Source organism: Setaria italica, chromosome IX (genome assembly GCF_000263155.2).
Source record: "Setaria italica strain Yugu1 chromosome IX, Setaria_italica_v2.0, whole genome shotgun sequence".
NCBI lineage: Eukaryota > Viridiplantae > Streptophyta > Magnoliopsida > Poales > Poaceae > Setaria > Setaria italica.
Genome location: NC_028458.1, coordinates 48536269 through 48553212, shown reverse-complemented (window position 1 = coordinate 48553212; position 16944 = coordinate 48536269). Strand labels below are relative to the sequence as shown.

The 16944-nt window shown below is 48.4% G+C and overlaps 2 protein-coding genes and 1 long non-coding RNA gene across 5 annotated transcripts; all 3 read right to left on the bottom strand.

Annotated features, from left to right (window-relative positions):
* Window positions 1–416: 416 nt before the first annotated feature.
* LOC101758784 (acetate/butyrate--CoA ligase AAE7, peroxisomal) lies at window positions 417–5207 on the bottom strand. Its single transcript, XM_004984578.3, has 3 exons — window positions 4844–5207; window positions 2852–3442; window positions 417–1640 (listed from the first exon to the last, which is right to left on the bottom strand). The coding sequence occupies exons 1-3, from the start codon at window positions 5057–5059 to the stop codon at window positions 747–749; spliced, it is 1701 nt and encodes a 566-aa protein (XP_004984635.1). The 5' UTR covers window positions 5060–5207; the 3' UTR covers window positions 417–746.
* Window positions 5208–7562: 2355 nt separating this feature from the next.
* LOC101758375 (acetate/butyrate--CoA ligase AAE7, peroxisomal-like) lies at window positions 7563–11396 on the bottom strand. The gene is given in 4 exon segments (XM_012842713.3): window positions 7563–8275; window positions 8278–8722; window positions 8901–9491; window positions 11026–11396. Coding segments are annotated over 4 exon segments (1722 nt in total). The 5' UTR covers window positions 11266–11396; the 3' UTR covers window positions 7563–7829.
* A 1936-nt stretch (window positions 11397–13332) lies between these two features.
* LOC105913579 lies at window positions 13333–16646 on the bottom strand. 3 transcript variants are annotated; one of them, XR_002675737.1, is made up of 5 exons: window positions 15692–16646; window positions 15145–15246; window positions 14965–15035; window positions 13734–14450; window positions 13333–13538 (listed from the first exon to the last, which is right to left on the bottom strand). It is a non-coding gene; the product is annotated as an uncharacterized LOC105913579 (long non-coding RNA). The 3 variants fall into 3 exon arrangements; XR_002675738.1 differs by having other exon boundaries at window positions 15145–15242; XR_001162978.2 differs by lacking the exon at window positions 15145–15246.
* Window positions 16647–16944: the final 298 nt, after the last annotated feature.

Here is a 16944-nt window from a genome sequence, read left to right as displayed (position 1 = left end):
GCACTCCAGCGGTGACGAACTATGCGTGCGTGCATGCCGATGCGATGCGGCGACGACGCAGGAGTCGCGGCATAAAGAGGAGCTTTTGCACTTTCCCTAGGATGGCAGATAGGCCTGATGGATTCTGTCTGTTCTCGCGTTTCAGCCAAAAAAATCTGCACACGTCGTCGTTGTCGTTAGTGACTGAACTGGTTGTTCGTTCCGGGCTAGCTACCGCTGTAGCGTAGCTTTGGGTCGTACGCCGGAAAGCAAGTGAACCTGGAGAGAGATACTTCTGTTCAATCAGCTTTTCAAAAGAGTGAAAGACCCAATCTTTTCAGATATCTCACTTTTTTGTCTTCAATTTTTTTCATGCGGAGCTTTACGGTTTTACCGTGGCAGAGAATTTTGTTCTTCAATCTTTCACTTCTTTGAGGTCTTTGTAATCGTCTTGCCATTAACGTACCCTTGGAATACAAGTGGAGTGAATGAGTGATACACGAAGTCCCTGAATATTCAGATCCTATCTGTTTTCCAGACAAATGACAAACTCGAATACAGTTTATCAGGTGCACATGTTGGTCGTGCAATAGAGACATTATACGAAATACAGTCTGTAGTATACCACCTTCATCTAAGAGTACAGATTACACCGGCGATTTGCACTGATGCCAAATGGTTGCTCAATGTCGAGACAAGATCGATCGTAAGGAAGGTTCAGACCAGCTGGTGGGTGGAGTCGTGGAGAACCTGAGCGCAAGTCGAGCTCACATCCTGCTCTTCCGGACCGGGCCCAGCTCCTTGGCCTTGGCCCTGAGCTCATGCTTCTTGATCTTGCCGGTAGCCGTCTTCGGCAGAGGCCCGAACACCACGGACTTAGGCACCCAGTAGCCGGGCAGCCTCTCGCGGCAGAACCTCATGATGTCGCGCGCCAGCGCCGCCTCGTCCGAGCGGTCCACGCTGTCCTTGAGCGTCACGAACGCGCACGGCGACTCCCCCCACTGCTCGTCAGCGCGCGCCACGACCGACGCCTCCAGCACCGCCGGGTGCAGGTACACCGCCTTCTCCACCTCCAGGCTGCTGATGTTCTCCCCGCCGGAGATGATGATGTCCTTGGCGCGGTCCCTCACCTCGATGTACCCATCGGCGTGCCGCACGCCCAGGTCGCCCGAGTGGAACCACCCGTTCTCGAACGCCTCGGCGTTCGCCTTGGGGTTCTTCAGGTACCCCTTCATGACGCCGTTCCCGCGCATGACGATCTCGCCCATCGTGGTGCCGTCGGCCGGGACCGGTGCCATCGTCTTCGGGTCCACGACGTCCAGGCCCTCCAGGCCGACGTACTGGATGCCCTGCCGCGCATGGAGGCGCGCGCGCTCGTCGGCTGGCAGGCTGTCCCACTCCGGCTTCCAGGCGCACACGGTGGACGGTCCATACGTCTCCGACAGGCCGTAGGTGTGGGTGATGCGGAAGCCGAGCTTGGACATTGATGCCAGGATGGAGGGTGGAGGGGCAGCGCCAGCAGTCATGACATTGACGATGCGAGGCAGGGGGAGAGTGTCTGCCGGAGGGGCGTTGACAATTGTGTTCAGGACGACCGGCGCCCCACAGAAGTGAGTCACACCCTGGTGGGCTATCGCTGAGAAGATGGCCTTCGCTGAAACCTGTCATACAAAGTTTAGAGAAGAAAAATAAATGTCAGTTGCAGATGAGAACAATTTACTAGGTGAATAACATGTTGGTGATTCCTCTCTCATATGTGAATAGGGCGAATTGTGAAGAATTACTTTATTTTATCATGTGATTTGTAAATTTTCATTGCAGCAAACAAGCAAGGTCATGTCCTCAATGACCTTACAATAAAACTTACTCCAAAAGAAATCAGAAACAAGTTTATCAGGAAGCCTAAGCTTTGCCCAAATTGTGCTGATCTGGGAAATTCTACAGGTCAACAGCCAAGATGGACATCAAATATTCCGCTTGGCAAACTTGCTTCAAGCAACGCATGTCAAAAAGAGTTCTTGTTAGTACTACTTACTAGCATCTGGAAAAAAAAAGTTCATTTTCAAATCAAACAAGGAAACCAACCATCAAGCTGGTAACACAATAAGTTTTAGTCAAAGGATAAGAACAGCATTGGTTCAGCTTATGTGAACCTATCCATCCATTCATGTGGGTATGGGGTCATTGCCTCACATGCAAGTCCAATAACCATCAAGCACCTAATGTTTTCCTGAGTCATGTTATATTTGGATACGGTAGTAAAACTTGTGATATGAAGAAAACCTTACTAGTGAGAAACCAAGACTTGAGAAAGAAAGATGAGCAATCGATCAGCCACCTAATGAAAACTTCAAGATACCCTGCTTATAACAGCATAAATACCCATCCTAATTATAGCCTGACAATGTAGCAATGCAGTGCCTACCAAATATTGGTTTCATATTATGTTTTTCCTTTCCTCACTTTACATATATCATCCAAGTAACAACTTTTATGTTTATACTGCACCACTCTTGAAAAATGTAAGGAAACATTTATCAATAGCAATATAGCGTCCAATAAAACTTGATCAGTTTTGATCAATTACTATTTAATTATTTACTGTTTTTTAATTCCTCATGGTAATTTGTTGGTATGATGATTTTCTAGGGGCCTTTGCATCAGTCTAAGTGTGTTTTCCAGTTATATGTGCTCTTATTCTTGAAGTTGTGTAAACAATCTTCTATTTGTGTACACATGCTATTCATGAAACATGACATGTCATATATGGTGATCTTCATAAGTATTACCACTTCAGTTTTCTATAGACTTCTACATGTATTTGATAATAAGAAGGTTGGCATATACTTATTTAGAAAAAAAGAAGGTATACCTGACGAAGACATATACTTGTTCCACAAAGAGCAGCAAGCGCCCATGTATAGCACCAGCCATTACAGTGGAACACTGGCAAAGTCCACAAGTAAACAGCGCCTTCGTTCATTCCCCATACCAAAGCACCACTCAGTGACATTAGGTAAGCTCCCCTGTGATGTAATACCACACCCTTTGGATTAGAAGTTGTCCCAGAAGTATAACCTAGTGCAATACTCTTCCATTCATCCTGTGGTGGTTTCCATGCAAACTCTGGATCACCACTTTCCAAGAATGTCTCATACTCGATGGCTCCTTTTCTCAAAGCATCTTGGAGGGCCGCTGGATCACATGTCTGGTCACCAATAACTATAAGAAGTGGCTGTTTGAAAGAACCTTTCTTTTGATCCGCAATAATCCTCAAAGAGTCCTCTGCCAGGGAGAAAAATTCTTGGTCAACCATCACAACTTCAGCTGAGGAGTGCTCCAATAGAAATGCAACAGTGGCAGCATTTAGTCGAATGTTGACGCAATTGACCACTGCCCCGGCCATGGGCACTCCAAAATGAGCTTCATAAATTGCTGGGACATTTGGAGCTATTACAGCTACCTATGAGATTCAGGATAAACTAAGAATCAATAAAACATGATAGAATGGATTGAGTGCACATAATCAACAGAAGTTTTATCTAGGACAAAGTAATAGATTGACACAATAGTAGAACATGAACAAACAATACTGTATGCAATATTATTTATGAAATTGTTCTCCTGTACAAGGCAAACAGAGTAATGACTGCAGCTGCCAGGGGCAGATCCAGCATGTATCTATTGGTGTCCCATACTCCCGTGACACCAATGGCTTGCTGCTAATCCAACAAAAATTCTAAATTTTTTAGATAAAAGAACTAGGTTCCAGCCTTTTACAAAAGTATGTATACAACATCCAAAAATTATTACAGAGTTCTAATTTTGTTACATGATGACACAAAACTAAGCACAAATTCTATGATTACACTGCCAGCCGTGCTTGGTAAAAATTTGCATTGCCATCAATGGCAAACTCTAAATATACATAGCAAACAATGCTTATAAAGTTATAAATAGGTACATTTTTCTATATTCTCTAGGAGTGACACCAGTGGCAAATGTTTCTGGTCCACCCCTGGCAGCTGCTGAGAGTTTCCTTTTACATTGGCAGATGGTGGTGGTGGATAGGCCTTTCAATACATCTCTACATCAAAACTTCACCACAACATCCCCAAACAAGCCAGGACCATTGTCAAGCGCAATAAGCAGTGATTTCGGAACATGGAAGCTATGTTGAAACAATATATTCTTATCTTAATTTAGGAAGTTTTACAGACCATAGTTCTAAGAACTGAATGTACGCAAACGAATATGGTACAGCATTCCAGATCTACTCTGGTAGAGCAATAGCACAGATATGGTAAACGAGAGCTAAGTACGGACTGTTTGGGGCCAAGCATGAACATATTGGAGACACTTTGAAAATCCTATTTCACACCCAGAGATGGTATCAGTTGATTTCTGCCAAAAGGCATGTCAGTATTTCAGATTATTTCAGCTAGCATGTGACGCGTCAAATATGTCATGTGTTTGCGCACACAGGAAACATGAGGTGAAAGGGCGAACTAAGTTTTCAGGGTGTACGGCTGCGGGTACTGAGGAGTGAAGAACCACAACATTTACTCATTTGGCCAAGCATCCACTGCCAACATGGTAGGACAAACCATCTGTTTTAGCCTTTCAGCAGTAATTCAGGAGTTGACAGCCTAATTTATCAACACACTTATCAACACACCCTTTTGCTTTCGTGGCAGGTTTTCAACAGCATAACCATTTATTGTTGAAATTTTTACTACTACCGTTTCACAGTGAAGTGTAAGTTTTCTCTCCGTTCACATCTCAGAATTTAAAGTCAGAAGATCCATGGAAGAAGAAGACTAGGCAAACAGGAGAAATGAGCGGGAAGAGATGGAGGGCGCACCGTGCTGCCGTGGCCGACGGATCGGCGCGCGAGGGCGGAGGCGAGGCGTCTGCACCGGCGGTAGGTGTCGGCCCAGGTGTAGCGCACGGGCCCGTGCACGACGGAGGCCCTGGCCGGGTGGGTCAGCGCGGCGCGCTCGATGAACCACAGCGGCGTGAGCGCCGTGTAGTTGGCGTCGTTCCGCGGCAGGTCGTCGATGTCCCGCTCCACCGCCATCTCCGCGCCACCACCACCAACGCCGGGCCCTCGGTTGAGCCCGCGGCGTCGCTTTGACCTGCCTTGCCTGCGGGGATGGTGGGGGGATCGGAACCGAAGGGAGAAAGAGTCCGAACAAGTGGGGGCGGGGGGCGCCTCGCTCGCGTTTTTATATGTGTTTTTGGGCAGCCGGCAGGCGGGACAAACCCCGGCGCCCGGCGTGGGCGTGGGCGTGGGCGCGCGGTGTGAGGGAGGCGGGGGATGAGGAGCGGGTGGTGGGGATCGGCTGCGGGGGCAGCCCCGTGGCATGGGTTTTTGCGGGTTTTTTAGTGGCGGCGCACGGCGCTGGGCGTGTGTCCGAGGCTCCGAGCGGGTAGGTTGGTGGGTGGCTCGCGGGTCGCGAGGCGGCGGGTGGTGGCGAGCGCCGTGGCAGGCCGATCACGTTGGGGTTGGGAGAGCCCGGGAATTTCTGCTGTTTGTTTAGGCAGGGGCTGCCTGGAGCGGCGTACAGTTTTGGGTGGCAGATCCTGCGATGTGATTGCTTGCTGTTAGGATTAAGGCTGCTGATGGTCTGAGATCCAGACTATAAAGCCGCACCAAACCCACTATTCTGCTGCTCGTCAATTAAACCACATCACATCAATCTGCATGCCTCAAAAACGGAACTACACCAATCCGCCAGCGATTTCACACCAAAACCAAACTGAACTTGTGGTCTTCACCTGATTCTCTAACCATACATACTGTGGTAGCTTGCTTGCGCCAGCTTGCGTGTAAACTATCGTTTGAAAGGAATCTATTAAGCCTAATTAATAGATTCCTTTCAAATCATGGACTAATTAGTTTAATAGATTCGTCTCGCCGTTTAGTCTCCACATATGTAATGAGTTTTGTAAATAGTCTACGTTTAATACTCCTAATTAGTATCTAAATATTTGATGTGACGGGTGCTAAGTCAAACGGCCGAAGTACGGTGCTGTACAGAAATCTGGAGGAGGAAGCAGTGGCAACTCCGAGCGAATCTCCGCTCTGCTGCACTGACTGGCTACAATTTCGGGATGGAGTAGATACTCCAGAGCCTGCTGCCCCTGCTCCTCGCCTCCTTCAGCTGCTCCGCGTCGTGGACGCCCGGCGGCGGCGGCGGCCGCTCCGTCTCCAGCCCGCCGCGCGCAGGGCAGCCGCTCCTCGAGTCCTTCGCCCCTGCTCCCGTGGCTGTGGCCGCCCGCCAGAGAAGTGACCAGTAGTTGGGGCACCCGAACGTCGTCGGCAGCGGTGGGGGAGTGGCAGAGTGAGGAGTACGACGCGGCGGCGCCGGCAAGATGGGCAAGGACGAGCCCCCGGCGTCGGCGCACTGGGAGACGGAGGGAAGATGTGGAAGGGGGTCGCGAGTCGGGGTTAGAGCAACCGGCCGTTTGGATCGAACCAGGCCGGACCAATCTATTATGAAAGAAAACCACACCAAACCAGCCTACTAAACACCTCAGCCTGTTTACCACCGAACTAATTAAGCCCAAGTAACAAAACCAGTCCATTAAAACCGGGCTTAGCCCGAACCATTAGCAGGCTTAGTTAGGATGGTGAATTGGTGATCGCGATTCCTTCGCGAATGCATGAATTGCATGCTGGGATCCTAAAAGGCTGCTTCCTCAAGAAAAAAACAAAGAAACGGGGAACAGTTGCCGGATTAATCAATCCAGATAGCGACAGATGTCTTTGTTGCGCTTGTAGAACAGCTCCAGCTACGACCATGGGCACTATGCATATCTCGCACATCTCACTGTGCATGCTTCCCTTTGGTGTTACCGAAAGGGCACGCGGCGCCACGGCAAACTCCACTGCTCCCTGGTAGAGAGGCTGAAACGAGCCGTGCAATATTTTTTTTGCGGACAGCTGTATCGTAGAAATATGTTCTTCGTGCCCTGTAAGGCTCAAGTTGTCAAACATTTTGATGCGGACGAAACTACACTGTTGGTTTAAAAAAAAAAAACTACACTGCACGTCCTTGTCGGATTAGCACTGGCTCGCCGGTCGCTTTTGCCTGATCACCTCTCGATGGATCAGGGGCATTTGGATCGGAGCTGGGCGCCACGCTTGACTCGCCGTCGCGAAAATTCTTCGGCAGCAGCCAGTGCCGACGCTTGGAGAACATATACAACTCCGCGGATTAAGCTGAACAGATCGGGTTGGGGAAAACTCATCGTCTTCTTTGTCGGGCCAAACAAAAGAAAATTGCAAGTGGGGCAGCTACCATCCTCTGTTATCAATCTGTCGCCGTGATGCGAATGGATTTTTCAAACAAGGATATGATCGGCCGCCTCCGCGAGACGAAATCCAAACGATGCGCACCGTGACCTGTTCCAACGTGGCAAGAACGGATGGACGTAGAGAACGTCAGCACGCGACTTCCACCTCCGTTTCTTGTACAAGTAAGTGTGCATGGCGATTGGAACTGGAATCCCTCATCGCAGGTCAACACGAGAAGCTGCTCGTGCAAGCGACCGTTCTCAAGAAACAAGAGAGAGAATGAAGAATGGCAAACATGGTCTCCTTAGCACATGGCAGCAGCGACCACTCTGCTCCAAACTGTAAAATACAGATCTGATCTGAATCTCTGAAGGATACAACTGAATAAAGCACAAAGTAATCAACCTCTGTGCATATTTTGAAATCCCAGGACTTTGAAGGTACTTCGCCGGTGAAATTTCTGGTTTCCTTTATGTAACGACGTCGGCCCAACCATTTTCCTTTTCCCCTGTACTATACTCCTGTCTCAGCACCAGGGTTCACACCTTCACATCCTGCTCTTCTTGACAGGCCCCAGCTCCTTGGCCTTGGCTCTCAGCTCGTTCTTCTTGATCTTCCCCGTGGCCGTCTTGGGCAGCGGCCCGAAGATCACCGACTTGGGCACCCAGTACCCCGGCATCCTCTCCCGGCAGAACCGCATGATGTCGTTCGCGGTGTCCTCCGTGCCGTCAGCGGCTCCGTCCTTGAGCGTCACGAACGCGCACGGCGACTCCCCCCACCGCTCGTCGGCCCTGGCGACAACCGAGGCCTCGAGCACCGCCGGGTGCATGCACACCACCTTCTCCACCTCCAGGCTGCTGATGTTCTCCCCGCCTGAGATGATCACGTCCTTCATCCGGTCCCTCACCTCGATGTACCCATCGGGGTGCTTCACTCCCAGGTCGCCCGAGTGGTACCACCCGCCCGCGAACGCCTCCGCGTTCGCCTCGGGGTCTTCAGGTAACCCTTCATCACGGCGTTGCCGCGCATCACGATCTCGCCGTAGGTCTTGCCGTCGGCCGGGACGGGCGCCATCGTCTTCGGGTCCACCACGTCCAGCCCTTCCAGCGCGATGTACCGGATGCCCTGCCGGCAGTGCAGACGGGACCGCTCCTCCAGCGGCAGCTCGTCCCACTCGGGCTTCCACGCGCACACCGTCGAAGGCCCGTAGGTCTCCGACAGGCCGTACGTGTGCGTGACTCGAAAGCCGCGGATGGACAGCGCGGCGAGAAGGGACGGCGTCGGGGCGGCTCCGGCCACGTTGACGTTTACGACGCGGGGGAGCGGCAGGAACGTCTCGCTTGCCGGAGCGTTGATGAGGTTGTTGAGCACGACCGGTGCAGCACAGAAGTGCGTCACACCTAGCTTCGCAATGCTATGGTATATAGCTTTCGTGCTCACCTGCAAATTGCAAAATGGTGTTTGAATTACTACAGCCCAAATGAATTGCACGGCAAGTTTTCTTGCTTTTTTTCACCCTGAAGTTGAGTAGATGTAGCTGAAACTAAAAATGCATTCCGCATAATTTCATAATACACTTGGGGACCAAAATGTGGTCCAGGACAGATGGTTAACGTACCTGGCGAAGGCATACGCTCGTTCCACAGAAGGCTGCCAGCGCCCAAGTATAGCACCAGCCATTGCAGTGGAACATGGGCAGAGTCCACAAGTAAACAGCCCCTTCAGGCATTCCCCACACCATAGCAACACTGAGCGCCATGAGATAGGCACCGCGGTGATGCAGCACGACGCCTTTTGGGCTGGAAGTAGTCCCCGAAGTGTAGCCTAGGGCGATGCTCTGCCATTCATCCTTTGGTGGCTTCCAGTTGAACTCTGGGTCACCAGTTTTCAGAAACTCTTCATACCCTATAGCTCCCTTTCCTAGAGCATAGTGCAGGGACTTTGGATCACAGGTTGGGTCACCAATAACGATCAGGATAGGAGGCCTGAAAGCTGATTTCTTCTTCTCGGTGATTATCTTTAGGGATTCTTCAGCGAGGGTGAAGAATTCTTGGTCCACCATCACAACTTCTGCTACAGAATGCTCAAGAAGGAATGCTATTGTCTCGGCATTTAACCTGATATTGACGCAGTTGACTACAGCTCCGGCCATTGGAACGCCAAAATGAGCTTCATAAACTGCTGGGACATTTGGGGCTATTACAGCAACCTAAGCAAAGAAAAAGATTCAGTTTATTACAATTCAAGCACAAATTGTTTCCAAGATAATCAAAATGCTTCCTCTTTCTTAAGGACCTCAGGAATCATACAGCCACAATGTTTATTTTAGTAGCTAAATAATCATCCAATTAATTTTATCCTAATGGTCTCCCCCCACCCCCCAAAAGGTGCAGTGGACTGACCGATGAGCAAATATACATTGGAGAAAATGTATAGGCCATCATTAGACAAGTTTTTTTTTCTTCATGAGAAATGGCCTTTTTTTCAAGGCTAGATGCTGCCCTCAAGTCTCAACAGGTTGATAGAGACAAGACCCAAAGTCAAGACCAAAATGAGATAGGCTTATCTTTTATTTTGACCAAAAACAGCAAGCTGTCGTATTTCATTTTGATGAGGAAAGCTACTGCCACTAGACTAGTATTGATAACAGGCGCCTTCTAAAAGCAACCAGAATACCACAACTTGGCAACGAGTTGTTAAAGTTTAACACGAGTTGTTAAAGTTTAACACCCGTCACATCGGATGTTTGGATACTAATTAGGAGTATTAAACATAGGCTAATTATAAAACTAATTGCACAGATGGAGTGTAATTCGCGAGACGAATCTATTAAGCCTAATTAGTCCATGATTTGACAATGTGGTGCTACAGTAACCATTTACTAATGATGGATTAATTAGGCTTAAAAAATTCGTCTCGCGAATTAGCACAAGGTTCTGCAATTAGTTTTATAATTAGCTCATGTTTAGTTTTTCTAATTAACATCCGAACATCTGATGTGACGCTGTTAAAGTTTAACACCTCGTATCCAAACACCTTAGTAGCCTAAAAACAAGATGCAACCATCTGGGGCCACTTGCTACTGACATGGCCTGGACAATTCCATTGCATCTTGAATATGCAAACGATGTATGTATCTGAGTAGTTAATCCAACATAAATGGGCATCTCAAGCTATCACTGGACTGCAGTGTTCTACAAACAGGGGAGGACCCCCTGCTTCCTTTTTTTGGAAAGCAGTCGTCGTTTTCTTTCTTTGCGAAATGGAAAACAGTCGTTAACTACTACTCCATTGGGCAAGAGTAGGAGATCTAACGCAACATGAATACATGATAATAGCATAATGGTAACATGCAACATGTACGAATTGACGATCAAATACAGTCAAATACATACATCAGAGAACTACAAGAGGAACCATGCAATGTTTTTTCCTTCAAAAAATAAAGATGGTGAAATTCATCTCGCAAAGGTAGGAATCAGTAACAGGTCCTTCCACTAGTTGGAAACAGGGCCCATCTTTTTGCATATAAATTTGCAGTCAGGTCACTGTCAAAGTCCCCACGAACGAAATTTTAGCATTTTACCCAATGAATGCAACTCATATTATAATTCAAAAGTTCCTAAAAAAGACACGATACCGTTCACAAACGCCTATATGCTTGGGGGAAAACAGGGACCCGCTTATCAAAAAAGGATTCCCCAAAGAAGAGGAGGAAATAGAAGGAAGCTGAGCGATCTCACCGTGCTTCCGTGGCCGACGGATCGGCGCGCGAGGGCGGACGCAAAGCGGCGGCACCGGCGGTAGGTCTCGGCCCAGGTGTAGCGCATGGGGCCGTGCACGACGGACGCCCTGCCCGGCTGCGCCAGCGCGGCGCGCTCCAGGAACCAGAGCGGCGTGAGCGCCGTGTAGTTGGCGTCGTTCCGCGGCAGGTCATCGATGTCCCGCTCCGGCGCCGCGGACACGGACCCCCAAGAACTCATCCTTCCAACTCTGTCTCTCCCTCTCTCTCCAAGATCGTGACGAGGCGGCGACTGGGTGCCGTATCAGTGTGGAAAGCGTGAGGCGAGGAGAGAGTGGAGATAGGAGGCGATGCGATGCGACGGTGCTCGGCGAGCTCACTGCCATTTATAGCTCGGAGTGAAGAAGACAACCGCGGCGCCGTGCGGGCGACCTGTTCGCCAGGACACCCCGTCCGATCAGGAACGGACGCTCGGGATCGTTCCCTGAGCCGCGACGGACTTGCAATTGGACTTCGCCTTCGCCAGATCCGCGGAATGGGCCTGACGAGCTTTACGTACGTGGGATGAGATTGGACACGCGTACCCTGCTCTGTACCGGCGGGCCCTTGGGCTCCGCCTGCTTTGATTATTACTAGAGGCTGATAATCGCTATGGGCCAAATATGTCTGCGATCTTCAGATTTGATTCCAGTGCAGTGCAGTACTGCGAGTCCGCGATCCCTGAAGGGCGATCCTGAATTCCGAAAGCCACCTACTACCAGGTAGCACCCCCTCAAAAAAAAAAAAAAAAAAAAAACTACCAGGTAGCAGCGAGCCAGCGAGCGCTCCATCGAAATCGGGGACGCCTGAAGAGACTGTGCTAGAGAGGAGACGGCAGTGGCACTGTGGCAGTGTCTCTTTCTTTCTTTCTTTCTTTCGTGACAGGGTGGACAACTATGATGATCTGGCATCATCCGAGTGTGAGGTAAGAGCTGATGCAAGCGGACGCAAGTTGGCGGCATCCGCTCGTGACTCGTGAGCCCACAGAGGCCCCCCTGTCCTGGTCCAACGCATCATCGAAATTTGGCGGCGGAAGTGTGCCAAATGTTCACGAAACGGTTTGAGCGTGTGGTATTTGCTTTCGAAAGGAAGTTTGCATACGAGAGCCTTTGCTCCGGTGCAAAAACGAGAGCGCGCGCATGATACCTCTGACTCTGAGACCACAATGCAATATCGTGTGGGCTAGAATGCCTGGGATATCGTCGGACTCGAGCATTATCATCGTATCGTGTTCGTGTAAATGATACCTTTCCTTCTTAATTTGTCGACACATCAGTGATTATCTTACGTGGCAAATAATCAATGTGCATGATAATTTCCAATAAGAATAGTCTTTCAAAAATACGTGGGCCACAGGCCCACAGCGGGACGCTATGCGAGTTGAATTGCCTCGCTTGAATTGCTTGCTGGCTTATCTAGAGTTGGGAATTTTAATGGTGTTCCCAACGCCTACGGCTACTAGCTGCTTTGGCGATGGCGTAGCGAACGCGGGTTCCCAGAAGGCGTTTCATGCTTGTAAAGCCGCTTCTGTTGACCACTGGGCCGGGCTTGCATGCGTGAACGATACTGCTGTGCAACTACCAAGGGCGTAAATAGGAGGAAGGCCTAAATAATGGGCTGAGCTGCTATCCCCTAAAATAATGGATTTCAGCGCTGGCCCAGGAGGGCAGTACGTGCGGCTTCGCCCGACAGCCCGCCCGTTTGCACATGGTCCGTGCAATGGCAGTTGGACCCATGGGTGCAGGTTTGGCACCCAAAGTGTGCACGTGGGTGTAAAATTTTAGCCATGAGTTCAGAACCAATCCGATATGTATTGAGATGGATCAGGAGTGGGTGAAAGATTTCATCCATGGATACCCAACGGTACTCATCTATTAAGATCTTGATCCCTAAATCTTGCCAAAATTAAACTAGTACTAATACCAGGATCGTGCCCGTGAGTTGCTACAGGCAAAAAAAAAAACTATCGTGAGCATAGATAGTTTAGAACGGTACGTAATGCACACAATAAAAATCAGTTTAGAATGGTACATAATGTCACATAACAGTTTAAAATTGGGTTTTCTAAAATGGAGTTTGCATGCTACACATAATTCAAGAACTACAAGTTCATAGTTCTTGAGTATCTCAACTGTACAGTCTTCCAGGCAGTATCATGGTTCACCACTAAAGTAACCCAAAATTCAACTAAAGTCCTGACTTTGCCAGTTCCCATGTCATACATGGAGCTGCAAAACAGAGCATCATCTAAAAATTAGAAACACGTATATTTCCTTGAGATCTCATCTTTTTAGTCTAATGAAGATTAAGCTTAGTCTGATGGTCTGAAATTTAATACTTAAAAAGGATTTCACATGACTGAAAGTGCAGATTAAGAATGCAAAACACTAAGCTTCAAAGTCCGTGATTGCCAAGAGCTGAAACACACTACATTGTGTTTACCATGTAACTTTCCCGTGTGCATCCATTGGATTACTGCAGAGAAAGTTTTGAAAAATGGTATGTTAAGCAATGAACAAATCTTGATTGCAGTTATTGTAACATTATGTCCATTGAGGAAACAATGTCGTAATATTCTGCCGTAGAAATTTGTATGCATTGATTAGAAGGGAATGAATGAAATGGACATGATTAAGAAATGAAAATAAGAAGATAAAAACCTTGACTTACCTCTGCCAGTGCAACAATAGTAATGCCTGAATGAGTGAAACAAGCAGCTGGGTTGCTTAAATGAATCTAGGATGTGGTCCCTTCCAAAGATTTGCTCAGCAACTACATTTGAACAGTCAGCTGAAAAATAAGCACAAACTGGAGACAAATAGATGCAACACCAACCAAACTTGCTTTGTTACGGGCTTAGATCATAATCAAATAAAATAACATCAACTTGATATTCAAACAATTATGAATTTAACCTAGTGAGAGAAATCATTAACATTAAACATATGTTCCTATTGTGAACCTCCATATTGAATATTGATACTATCATCTGGTAAGTAACTGTACTCATAACTTACCGGACCAACATAAGCAACAAGACTCTTAATTAGACCTCTTTGAAAAAATTACATGCCCTTACTCAGCAAGGTTTATCGTAGTGGTGAGTGTTCCTGTCTCAACAGGTCCTGACCTCCTGGGTTCGATTACAGCTCTTGTGCTCCATTTTTGGTATTTTTCGGTCAATGACAGATAGATGCAGGAAGTTACTAATATGCTAAACAACAGTCCCCTTTACCATGCATGCGCAGCTGCAGACGCTTTCCGAAGGAGTGCATATTTAGTCATTCCAGGGAATCTGTTAGGAGGAGTACGATAGCATGGGCAAGCAACAAAGCCTACAGCTCGGCTAGTAATCTTCTCTTCTCATCAACAACCTGAACCTGTTAACTGAAAAAGAATGAAATCAAACACAGGAGAGTGGTCAGTAATAGAAAGTGGCTCGAACCTTTTGTGGTGTTAATGTGGACATATAATGACAAAAATGCAGTGAAAAGGATATCACAAAGACCTGGACAGCGACGGCAACCATTATTCTACGGGCGTAATCTACATTCAAGAAAAACAATGTCTGGGCTACATTTGGTGCCTGGACAGGTGTGTCTTCACATATATATAATCTACAGGTATTATTAGATAGAAAAGCAATAATGCGACTAATGGCACAACAAGATACACAACATGGTCCGATGTGATAATGAAAAATCACACTGCAATGAGCAATAATAGCATAAGCACACTATGCACTTGAAAGTTATTTATCTCTACTTGCAAAAAAAGTAACCACGAGCCTAAATTTTAGAAAGTCTAAATTCATATATTCTTGCAGACTCAAAAATTCATTGACACTAAAATTCCAAAAAAAAAATATTTATCTCACCCTGCAAGTTATTTAATCGCATACCTTTTCCTTGCAGGTTCCTCTGATATCCCTTTCTGGCTTCAAACTCAATTGATTTGTCTATGTTTTTTCCTCTGCAGTACAAAATAAAAATTCAGATATTCTTGCAGACTCTAAATGGCTCCAATACTCTTTATGATTAGGAGGAAGATAAAGTCTTTGAACTGTATACTTTAGTAATACCTCCTAAGAACATTGCACAGTGGATGACTGAGATATTCTCGATGCTTGGCCACCAGTAAATAAACCAAAGAGGCATGCTAATGGAACAATTCAGGATCCTACCTTTAAAAAAAAACAATTCAGGAACCACATAATTCTAGCAATCTATAGCGCTGCTATTATATTTGCAGAACCTATCAATCAAAGCCATAACTATTTTTGGTTGTCTGGCTGCGATATTGCAACCTAGTCTAATCTCAAATGTTCAGATCAGATAATATAGCAGTCAGCTTCATGTAGGGGTCATAGAGGAAAGTTGTGCTCTAGTTAAGCCTCTCTCCTGGACAGGCAGGCTGTGTGCGCCTGACTCACCAACCTCACGGCCATCAAGGCAACGCGAAGCAGTCATCCTTAACACGTGCAAAGCAGTCGATCACTCGATCTACATCTTATCAAAAGGAGGAGGAACACGATGGGAATTGACCAGGGGAAGGCACTGAATACGTGGATCAGAAGGGCAAGCGACAAATCAATCTAGAAAAATATAGATCAAGTCGAAGAAACTTACAGGCAAAATTGAGAGGCAGGATGGGGCAGCGGAGAGGGACGTCGATCTTGCCAGTCTTCTCCATGGATGGAGCGGAAGGGAAGGAGCCGACACGAATCACCACCACCGTCACATCCGCAGCTAGGGGGAACAACCCAAGGGGATTGGGGAAGCTGACCGCCGCCGACTCGCCGTGGTCCCGTGGGCCGCCACCAGTTCCTCGTGATCCTTGGGCAGCCGTCGCCTCTGGATACGGGGTGATGATCGGTGGGGACAAGAACGGGCTGGGATCGGTGGGGACAAGGCGGGCGGCTACTCACAGGTCGAGGACGATGTCGGGGTCCCTAAGAGACGGGCGCGGCCACGCCGAGCTGGTCGGCCTCCGCGACCCACTGTAGACGTTGAAGACCGACTGGAGCAGCATCACATGGAGGTGGGCGAAGGCGAGCGCCCTTCCGTGCTCCTTAGCCGCCGCCGCCTTGTTCCGCTTGTGGGTGGCGGCGGCGACTCGATGGGGCACCTCCTCCCGTTTTCCAGCGCCGCCGCCGGAATGGATCGTGTGGGAAGCTGTGCAGGGGGCGCGCCGGCGTGGGGCCGTAGAGGGGACGCGCCGGCGTGGGGCGCCGGCGTGGGGCGCCCGGAGGTGGCCCGGCGTGGCGGAGGACGGAGGAGATCCAGCAGGGGGCGTGCCGCCCGGGGGATGCTCGGCGCAGTGGAGGAAGGAGGCAGCCCGGCTGGCGGACGGTGGAGGAGGCGCGACCGGGCGGAGGACGGAGGTGCGAGCGGCGTACATCGGGGAGGAGGACCCGCGTTAGGGCTTGGGTGGAGAAGGGAGGCGGCAGGGCCGACTTTTTTTGTTTTTTAGCTTTTTCTTTTTTTTAAAGATTCTTAGGCAGGGCCGACTTTTTTTGTTTTTTTGTTTTTCTTTTTTTAAAAGATTCTTACTTTTCTGGTGGAAATATTTCAAAATCTGTAGCCAAGCTTACACGTCTCGGCGTCAGAGGGTTTGACACCAAGGTTGTTGCGCCATCGGTGACGAGGGTGCTGATAGGCGCCGAGCTGTTACCCCATAGCTCTTGACATTTCGAATAAAATAAGTATATAATTATTCCGAGAAGCATGCAACAAACATATTATAGTTCAGTTGGTTAAGATTTGAATATCTTTTGTTACATTTTATTCTTATCCCAAAGGTTTGGGTTCGAACCTCAACATTGAATTTCTTTTGCTATATTTTATTTTTTTTTCTTCCTCCCTCCTCCGCTAGCGTGGCA